The 10,495-nt window shown below is 38.3% G+C and overlaps 1 protein-coding gene across 1 annotated transcript; it reads right to left on the reverse strand.

Annotated features, from left to right (window-relative positions):
* Positions 1 to 1,060: 1,060 nt before the first annotated feature.
* Positions 1,061 to 7,644, reverse strand: Ndufb4 (NADH:ubiquinone oxidoreductase subunit B4). The gene is made up of 3 exons (XM_005327635.5): positions 7,409 to 7,644; positions 2,488 to 2,634; positions 1,061 to 1,180 (listed from the first exon to the last, which is right to left on the reverse strand). Exons 1-3 carry the CDS (start codon positions 7,586 to 7,588, stop codon positions 1,118 to 1,120), a joined length of 390 nt encoding a protein of 129 aa, XP_005327692.1. The 5' UTR covers positions 7,589 to 7,644; the 3' UTR covers positions 1,061 to 1,117.
* Between the last annotated feature and the right edge of the window lie 2,851 nt (positions 7,645 to 10,495).

Consider the following 10,495-nt stretch of genomic DNA (forward strand, 5'->3'; position numbering starts at 1 on the left):
AGTGGCAAAATGTTGGAAGGAAAGGACTCTACATTCTACAGGTCTCCTCAGAGGTCCCTTGTGGGAGCCTGTTCTTCTCAGAGGTAAGAGGTCAACAGCACACATTTGATGGGCTTTCCCTCCTTCCATGTTTCACTCTTCCCAGTCTCCCACTCCTGTTCTTTCAGATCCTAAGCTACGTGAATACAAGCCTCTCTGGCTTTGTTTTTTAGTATAATAAAGGCTAATACCAGAATCAAATGAGAATAGAGTATATATGCTTTGAAAGTTAAAAACCAATATACTCATGTAAATCATCCCTACAAAGTATACCGTTCATCTACAGTACTTGACTTTACTATCTTTACGGATGAAATTGTCATCATACTGTTTCAGGACTTAACTATAAAGCAGGGAGTAGCTGTTATTTTATTAGCACTGTTATTTTATTTTCATGTTCCTAATCTTTTGAGGTAGTGATTATTACTATCACCAGGCTGTAGATGAGGAAACAGAAGCCCAGAATTCCAACTGCTAAATTTAAATTGTGTCTTCTAACTCAGATCTGACCTCCAAAGCCCAATGACCAATGTATTTTTGTTCCTCACCATGACCTCCACCCTCCATCTTCTCACCCCACTGAGGCTGCTCCAGTCCAGCCATATTCCTACATACTTTGCCCTTTTGTGCTCTTGTTTTGTTTTATGAACTTAAACCCAGGTCAAATGTCGTTTTCCTAAATTCAAACAGAGCTATTTCCTTATCAGTTTACCTTTATCATTTTCCCTGAATATCTTAAACTGTTGTTACTTTTCCTTTGCAGTATAACTGGGACCAGACAAGGAGTTAGGTATGAAGTGGTACCAAACACATAAGCTAATTCAAGTAATAACTGCTCAATGAACAGTTGTGAGTATATACTCCTTAAGCACAGATACTAAGTCTGTCCTACCATGTTGTATTCTCAGCATGTAACAGTGATATGGCAGTGATTCCCAGAACAGATACTTTTGCTTCTTTGTTGTTAGGGTATAAGCAAGTTTTAACACTGAATCAAAATAATGCCAAGAAAGAGAAACTATTTAATGATTATTAGAAGATTTATTAAGCAAGAATATATTAGTCATCATTCCCAGACTTAATAGGAGATATTAAATTTTCGGTCCAATTTTCCTTCCTGGATAAGTTTTTCCTTCCTATCCTGTATAGACAGAAAAAAAAAGTACATTAAAAACAATGCATTCTGGAATGACTCATGGTACAATTCTGAAAATCAGAATAAAATACTCCAAACTTAATTGCAGTCCCATCATCTAAAGTTCAAGGAGTGGGAGGAAGTAGTAAGCTGACGAATTAAAGAGAGAACAAGAAATTGCTCCTACTCAAAAATTTCCTTACCCACATTTCAGGAATTAGAAATAAATTACCCCACTAAAAAGCATATATTGAAAACAAAACCAAACACCTCATGGGAAAGAGTGACCAATTTATCACACAATCAAAAGACATGAACTCTGATAGAGAATGGGCTGGCCAACTTAAAACAATGGTAAATTGAATGGGCTCCAGTCCAGATGGCATCACGAGGCCTGGGGGCTGTGGCTCAGGGTCCAGAGCCAGGAGTAAGTGGTCTAGTGCCAGAGGTAAGCTTAGCTTTCTCTGCAATCATACACATAGGCCTCTCAGCGCAGTGATTCCCAGCCCAGGCTGCCTATGCTTCTCTGTTGTTAGGGTTATCAACATGTTTTAACATTAATTCACAAAATATGACCAATATAAAGAGAATTCATGCCAAAGGGGAACATGCTACATGATTTATGTATTCTGCTGATACTTGACCCAATAAATCTCTCTTTTAAGACAAATGAACAAATAAACTAAATGAAGATTTTGCAAAGGTATCTTAAAGTTAATCACAAAAGTTTAGTTTATACATATCTTGTAATGAAAAAAAAATTTAACTTTAAAAAAGTTATTTCAGGGGGCCGGGGTTAGGGCTTGTAGAGTGCTTGTCTAGCATGTGTGAGGCACTGGGTTCAATCCCCGGCACCATATAAAAATTGACAAATACAATAAAGGTATTGTGTCCATCTACAGCTAAAAAAAATATTTTAAAAAAAGTTATTTCAGTATTCTTTTGCTTAACAATCACAGTAAGGTCCTTATGTTATCTAAAAACCACTTCATGAGCTAAGGTCAAGTTTTAGAAATTTAAATTGGCCATTTGAGTAGTCATTAAATCAAATCTGAAATGCCTAGAGGCTACCATGATTTTTAACAAAGTACACTTATATTGATATACAAACAACAAAGCAATAAAACTAAACATATAATTGAAAACTTCCTATTTTAACTCTTACTGGAAAGGAATAAAGATAAAAGAAGAAAGGGAAAGAAGAGTTCAGGGCTAAAGTGGAAGGGGCACTGGTGGCAATATTAGGAGCTGTAGCTGGTATCTACCAAAGGAACCTATCACACTAATAACAAACATCTGGTTCTCATACTTACTCTATCAGTTTTAAAAACATAATACCAGAAGAAGAGGGGTCCAATTCCAAACAGAGCTCCTAAGAGTGAGTTCTTGGGAGTGGGTCTGAAATTTGGATAGATATTTGCTGATCTTGCGTAGGTCCAACGAATTAAGGCAGGATCTTCCTGAAATAAATGAAAACAAAAATTATAAAACTTGGGTGATACTACGAAACAAATTCATCAGGATTTCTGTGAAGGAGCATAGAAGATGTCTTTCGTTCTCCACAACAGTTAAGGATACACCCTTAAAGATCTAAAGACCTAAAGATCTTTCCTTTCTAGCTATTTTTAAAATAATACTGATAATCCTATTCAAATCCTTCAGAATTTAAAAAGATTCTTAACATCCTTAGCTTTCTATTTAAGATTTAAGAATCCTTATCTTTCAAACTATCATGAAGCCACTTTTTCTCCCTTATTAGTTTTATCTATTGTTCTCTAAACTATTTTCAGCTTCATTATCTTTCTTGAAGTATGACTATCAAAACCACACAGAATTCCCATGGTGCGTGAAGACAGGCAGATTTCATACCTTAGAATGTATTACACTGAGCTCAAACATCCCTTTGAACCTGTATATTATGTCCTCACCCTCTTCACTATTTTTGCACTACAGGCAAAGTAATGAACACTGCTGTAGAACGCTATTATATTTGCTTTCATCTTATATGGTGTGATAATATTAATAGTTTCTAGAGCAGCAGAAGGTATTTTTGAACTTCTGAGTCAAGTGAGTGTTCACACCCTGAAGATTTCAATCTGATTGAAAGGAAGAGGAGCTGAAAGGTGATAAGGGAAGTATCAAGCTTTGAATTTTGTCTAGGAACTTTCTTAGTGCCATTCCAATACTGATCTTCCCAGGCTACAAATAAGCTGCAGGAAGACGAAGGCAAAAATAGGTTAACTGAAATATAAGTTTTTAAACTGATATTTTAAAAGCAAAATTAGTGTATTTCACACTATTAAAAGTTTTATAGAAAGGTCAAAGTTGTTAAAGAAAAATAATCAGCTTGTCTTGGTTAAAAGAAAGACAGGTAATTGCCCATTGTAACATATTTTATATTAGAATAACTACCTAAGAATAGCAAACCTACCCAAACACATAATTAAATTTAATTAGCTCAATCCTCAAATGATTTTACAAAATTATTCTCTCCAATTAACTGAACATTCAGGGTCCTAACTAACATTAAGTCACAAGTGGTATGACTAAAATAATTTAACTGGGTCTTCTACAGTCAAACCAAACTGAATTACAGCAATTTTACCCTGAGATAATCAGCTAGAGCTGGAAATAAAAAAAACTTTTGGTAAAAATGCTCCCCTTGCTTTCAATCAGGCTGAAATTCCTTCAGGGTGCGAACACTCACTACTAGACTCAAAATCCAAAAATACCTTCTGCTGCTCTAGAAACTATTAATATTATCACACCATATTAAAATGAAAGCAAACACAACAGCATTTTGCTGCAGTGTTCATTACTATGCCTATAGTGTGAACAGAAACAGTAAAGAGGGTAAAGACACAAAATACAGGTTCAAAGGGATATTGGAGCTTGACACATGAAAGATAAATACATCTGTTCTTCTATCACTTCTGCTATAAAAGCATTTGAATGATGATCTAGCAACAGACATCTCAACCTGCCAGCCACCTTTTTATGCTTTAATATCTGCCTGCCAGATATGTCTTCCATAAACAGACATTTTTTTTATAAAGACATTAACTGCCTTATGACCATGGTTCATTAGGTGCAGTACTATTATTAAGAGAGATTAAGAGATGTTCTAAAAGACACATCCTGGGTAACAGCTTTCCTTCTGTGACACTGCTCATCATCCAATGGAGTTTCAGCAGCATTTGACATAGTGAATAGTCCTTGAAACTATTTCTTCCCTTGACTTCCAGGGTCCACACCTGCTTAATTTTCCTCCTAACTGGCCATTCTCTCTTCATCTCTTTTGCTCTTTTTTTTGCATGTCCCCAATACAGTAGTACCTTGCTGGTCTTTCCTAACTACATTCACTCCATTAATATTATCCAGCCACATGACTTTCATAGCTATCCATAGGCTAATAATTCCCAAAATTATACCCCTAGCCCTAGACTGCTACCCTGAACTCCAGTCTTAATATCCAATTACCTATACACTGACCTACTGTCAAACAGACATCTCGAATGTCACTCATCCCAAACCGATTCTATAATATTCAATTCCATCTCTATACTAGTTCCTTCTCTATCCTTTAAAAGGCAACTTCATTCTTCTAATTGCTTAGGTCTTCCTGGACTTCTCCCTTTCTCTCATATACCACATATAATCTGCCAGCAAAACTGTTTGGCTCTATTTTTAAAACCTATCCAGAATCAACCACTACTTACCATCTCCACTGCCACTATCCTGCTAGCAACTATAAATTAAGACATTCAGTTACTCCTAACTCATCTTTCTGTTCCTGCCCTTGCTTCCCCATATTCAATTCTCAACTAAGCAACTAGAGAGAGCTTGTTAAAATCTAAATCCCAGATTATGTTACTCCCTTCTCAGTAGAAATCTTTACAAGCCTGATGTGACCTAGTCCCAGGTACCTCTCTGACCTCATCTTTTCCACTCAGCCATCATCCTTCTCTACTTAAGCAATTTGGGGTGGGGGTGGGGTGAGGTGGGGTACTACGAATTGAACCCAAAGGTACTTTGCCACTGAGCTACATCTCCAGGCTTTCTTATTTTTATAGTTTTGATACAGAATCTTGCTAAATCACTGAATTTGTGATTCTCCTGCCTTAGCATCCAGATTCACTAGGACAACATTTTTTGAATTAGCCAGGACACTCCTGCCTAAGAGCCTTGTATTTATCATCCTCACTAACTAGCATGCTACTTCCTACATGAGGTTAGCTCCCTGGCCTTAATTTTATCAGATCTTCATTCAAAATGTTACATTCCAAGCAGCTGTTTATCCTTCCTGCTATATCTGAGTGGAGTCTAATCCCCTCACCATCTTTCTTTTCATACCACTTATGACTATTTAATATGTTAAATTATTTCATTTTTTAACTTGCTTATTACCACTTACTTGCTCTACCACTGGAAAGAAAGATCTTTGGACACGATTTTTTGCTGGCTTTGTCCTCCTGTTACCTCAGCATCTAAAACAGGCCCATAAAAGACCCTGGCAATTATTCACTGACTAAATCAATTATTCCTAAATGCCTAAAGATTAGGAAAGAGAATTTACAGGTATTGATTAATGAGTATGCCACATATTCAATTAACAAAACAACTAAAGAGACAGGTATTACTATTTCTATTTTACAGATGAGAAAACTAAAACAGCCCTGGATCATAGAGCTGGAAAAGAGAAAATCTAGGGTTCATCTTTTTTTTATTTTATTTCTTGTTTTAGTATGTACTAACATCAAACTCAATTATGTGCACATGTACATAACAGATGTGCTTTTCTGAACCTTCTTCCAAGTAGACAAATTCTGGCGGGAAAGAGTACCGCTAACTAGGTAAAAGCAAATACTGTGGGTTGCAGAGACCAGAGTTCAAATTCAGCTCTATGACTTGCTAATGGGTATATCTGAATGAGATATGTGTTTTTCCCCTGCTATCATCTCATTTGGAAAAATGGAAGAGTAATAGACCTTAATGCACCGAATAGTTGTGACCACCATTTGAATAAAGAAATATTCAGAAAGGGTTTGGTATAGTGTCTGACACATTGTAATTTTCCTTCAATACTCACAACTTCCAAAAATTTCTATAGAACACCAGTGCAAAAGTCAGGGGCATAGGACCACCGAGTCACATCTCCCACTCTATTTTGTATTTTATTTAGAGACAGGGTCTCACTGAGTTGCTTAGTGCCTCGCAGTTGCTGAGGCTGGTTTCTGACTAGAGATCCTCCTGCCTCAGCCTCCCTAGCCGCTGGGACTACAAGAGTGTGCCACTATGCCTACTAAAAGTCATCTTTTTAGGGCTGGGGATGTGGCTCAAGTGGTAGCGCACTCGCCTGGCATACTTGAGGCACTGGGTTCAATCCTCAGCACCACATAAAAATAAAAAAGATATATTTTAAAAAGTCATCTTTTTAAATATCTTGTTTGAAATATTTTGACAGCTCTTGCATAGAAAACTGTGTAAAAGCACACTTGCTAAATAGTAACTATCTACTTACTGGGCATATATTATCCTCTGGAACTGTTACACAAATTATCTCATTTAATCTCAATTCTTTGAAGAATGTACATCATTTCTGTATGAACATTTAAAAAACAAAACACTATGAATTAAAGGGGTTAAATAAGTTGCCCGAAGTCAAGTTTGCCAATGTGCAGTGCCCTGGGGTCTTACTTCTAAAGTCCAAAGCTTCAGGAAGCTGTGGGGTCTTTAAAAAACATAAGATGAAGAATCACTATATTCCCATCAGGAGTGAGCAGTATTCCTACTAATTGTGATCAGAAAGGTATAAAAATACCTTCTTTAATTATACATATATGGCTGTATGTGGAGGGGTCCTGAACACACTTGCTACATGCCAGGCCAGTCACGTGTCTTATTTCATTTAATCTTCAAAACCGCCTGGTGAGAGAGGAAGTAACAGTTATGCCTGTTTTTCAGGTAGGAAAGACGGAGCTATGCAGAGCTCAGCCACTTTCTCAAGATCATCCAGAAGGGAAGTGATCAACCTGACCAAGCTCTCTGGCCAAGGTCAAAGGGCTAAGGAGTCGGCCTGTCTTCGGGGCCTGGAAGAGGGCCCCCGTGTAAAACACGGACTGGGTACGGCGGCGGCCCACCATTTGGTCCCCCTTGGCCTATCTGGGCTGCCCAGTCTGCGGGGACCGTCCAGACTCCGGCCCGAGAGTCCCGCCCGGCCGACCCCCCACTCACGATGAGCCCTCGGCGATTGGGGTCGTTGTACTGAAGCAGATACTCCCGTTTAAGCCGGGCTCTTATGGCCAACCTCTCGGCTTGCGCCTTCCGGGTTTCCGGAGATATGTCGTATTCGGCGGGGTCGAGGGTAGGGGGTAAAGTGGCCAGACGCGAGGGCTTATACTTTGGAAACGACATCTTGGCGCCCTGGCGCAACTGCGCCTGCGTGGCTGAGGCCCGCCCCCGGCAATCGGAAACGCAGCCTCAGGAAGTGCGCCTGCGCGTTACTGGGAACGGAGGGGTGGAGTTTAACCAAAAGCCGGGCTTTGTTCCGGACCTTCCTCCACTAGCGAGCTCTGTATCTGCGATGTGTGCGCGGTGTGCGCATGCGCAGTGTGCAGCTCCCCGTAGCCATCCACCGTCAGTCTTTCCGCTGCGTTTTAGGAGACCTTGGTGAAGGTGACCTGTGAGACTGGCCGGGACAAGGAAACCGGTGTCTAGCTCTAGCATGCAAAGTCTAGTTTTCGTTGTGGATATAACCATAGTGTGTGACCTTGGAAAAGTCAATGTCTCTGAGTTCCTTTCCCTTATCTTGGGGATAATGATCCCTATTTTATTCATCTAGCAACATTGCGGGCACTAAATAAACTAATGAGTAAATGTCAAAGTGCTTTGTGAAAAGTAATTCCCAATCCAAAATAAAAAGCTTGTCTGTACCTTACCGCGTTAGGTTACACAACATAGTACCACACTTTTCGTAGGAATGAAATAATAGGATGATAAGAACGATATATAGAAGGATTGCTTAAGTGTAGTGTGCGGAAAATGAGGTATTGAATAAAGCTCATGAAGAAACAATGCCTTAAGAGGCTAAAACTTCTTACTGAAACTCCTTAGTACAGTTCGGGTACTAAAAATGAAAGACACCTTTATAGACACAAAGATACAAAAAGGGGCATTGTCTCTCACTGTAAAAGATGGAGTAGCCAGCAAGATGACCTCGCCTGTAATCCCAGCGACTCAGGAGGCTGAGGCAGGATCATTGTGTTACCGCTGTTGACCGGTGACGAGTTCTTGCTCCCCGATGTTGAAGAATTAACACCAAAGAAGCACGCTGAGGCAAGGTCAGAGTAGAAATTAGAAATTTATTAAAGGACAGCAGAAAAGACTTCTCCCGGAGGAAGAAGGGGACCCAAAAGGTGGAATCCGTGGAAGTGCAGTTGTCTCCCCTTTTTATAGTTCTTTCAGTGATGGAATGTAGGTTGGAAGGCCCTAGGGGTGGGACACAGGTGGGCCAAAGAAGTAGTCTGAGCAGGAAGGACTTCATTATCACTTCTTTGTGATGGGCTATCTTCAAATCTGCTGGGGGCTATTCATCAATACTTCTTCCAGGTGGACTTTGGCCTAGGGCCTTTTCGGGACTTCATTAACATTCCATGAGTTGTCCTGTGTTTTCCCTGAGTCATTCCCAGCATGGCCTCCATTTTAGATTTCACTCGATATTAGACCCGATTTACCTAACTACACTAACTACCTAACTTTAAATCTGGCTTCAATTGCAAGTTCGAGGCCAGCTTCAGCAATTTAGGGAGACCCTGTCTCAAAATTTAAAAAGGGCGGAGGATGCAGGTCAGTGAAAAAGTGCCCCTGGTTTCAATCAACAATACAAAAAAAAAAAAAAAGGACGGGGGTGTGGTTAGCATACTAAATGTAACCTTCATTCCTCTACCTCACACCCATCACCAAAGGGAAAAAGAAACAAGTTTTACAGCAGTATCTTTGGACACCAATAAAGATACTCCTCAGGGGAAACAATGTAAACAGTTTTTCCATAATTCAGGCAAGGAAAACTGGATTAAAAGACAGTACAGTTTGGCTGTACTGTCTGGGACATAAAGGTATGTGGAAAATGGTTGCTAGGCAGAGAAGGGAGCTAGAAAGTGTTGGCACTTTAAGTAATGAAGAGCAACACTGCTGTCAAATTTATTCAGCATTTTAATACTGTCTTAAAATATTTATTAAGCATCCACTACGTGAAACATACTGCACACGATTCAGTCAATTTTCTAGGCCCAGTGGGGGAAAGACAGAAGAAATGGAGACTGGGGTAAAGACTCCGTAGATACAATGGGGAAAATCTTTTGTTTTAGACCCTGCTCTAGGAAGAGGGGTATTAAAAAGAATAAAAGATAAAGGAAGAAGTACAGTGTGTACAAGTTTGCTGACAAGGTTAAAAAAGATTTCTTAAGAGGGAAAGAGAAACTTTGTTAAAACAAGATCTTTGGATGAATTAAGGTAGTTGGTTATTTGTACACTTTGCTGATTATCATAAGGATCATTTAAGATTATTGTTAAAAATATGGAGTTTTTAAGAAATTCAAAGATCCAATGTTTCCTCTCATGTGGAACTTAGAGTAAAAATAAAGGAAAGGGGGAGGGAAGGATAGGATAACATATAAATTAATAGATGAGTATAAGGAAGTCTAGTAGAGTAGAGGAAGGAGAATAAGAGAAGGGAGAGAGGGGAGAAAGGAGAGAGAAAAGGGAGGATCATGAACTGGAATAGATTTCCATGCATGTATAAGTTTGTCAGAATGAACCCAAGTACTATGTATAACTATAAAACTCTAATAAAAATTTTAAAAACTATGGAGTTTTTTAAACTCATTTCATTCTCCTCTTGGAAATTCATAGGGAACCTAGGAGTCTGCATTTTTTTTCACGTTTCTGGGAGATTCTTAAAATATTGCTATTCTGAATTTTTTTTAAATTTTGCCTCTCCAAATGAACTTTAGAATCAGACTGTCAACATCCACATAATAAATTGCTGAGATGTTTTTTATTTGGATTCCATTGTTATTGTTTTAATTACCTATAAACAATAATTTTTAATTTTATAATTATTTCTTCTACTTTTGCATTTCTTACGTTTTATTATCTTTTTCTAGCTTCTTAAACTGAATGCTTTTCTTATTCATTTTTTGTTTTTATAGTTTGTAATGTGAATATAATTATGTATATTTAGTTACATCTTCATAAATTTTATTAGTATTTTCATTATCATATAGTGTTGAATATTTCATAATTTTCATTATTTTTTAATTC

Source organism: Ictidomys tridecemlineatus, chromosome 3 (assembly GCF_052094955.1).
Source record: "Ictidomys tridecemlineatus isolate mIctTri1 chromosome 3, mIctTri1.hap1, whole genome shotgun sequence".
Taxonomy (NCBI): Eukaryota; Metazoa; Chordata; class Mammalia; order Rodentia; family Sciuridae; genus Ictidomys; species Ictidomys tridecemlineatus.

Coding starts and splice junctions, on each gene's coding strand:
- Ndufb4 (XM_005327635.5), bottom strand. CDS start 7,588: ATGTCGTTTCCAAAGTATAAGCCCTCGCGTCTGGCCACTTTACCCCCT. Junction 2,635..7,408: donor CCAATCGCCGAGGGCTCATC/GTGAGTGGGGGG, acceptor CATTTATTTCAG/GAAGATCCTGCCTTAATTCG. Junction 1,181..2,487: donor ATGTTTTTAAAACTGATAGA/GTAAGTATGAGA, acceptor CTGTCTATACAG/GATAGGAAGGAAAAACTTAT.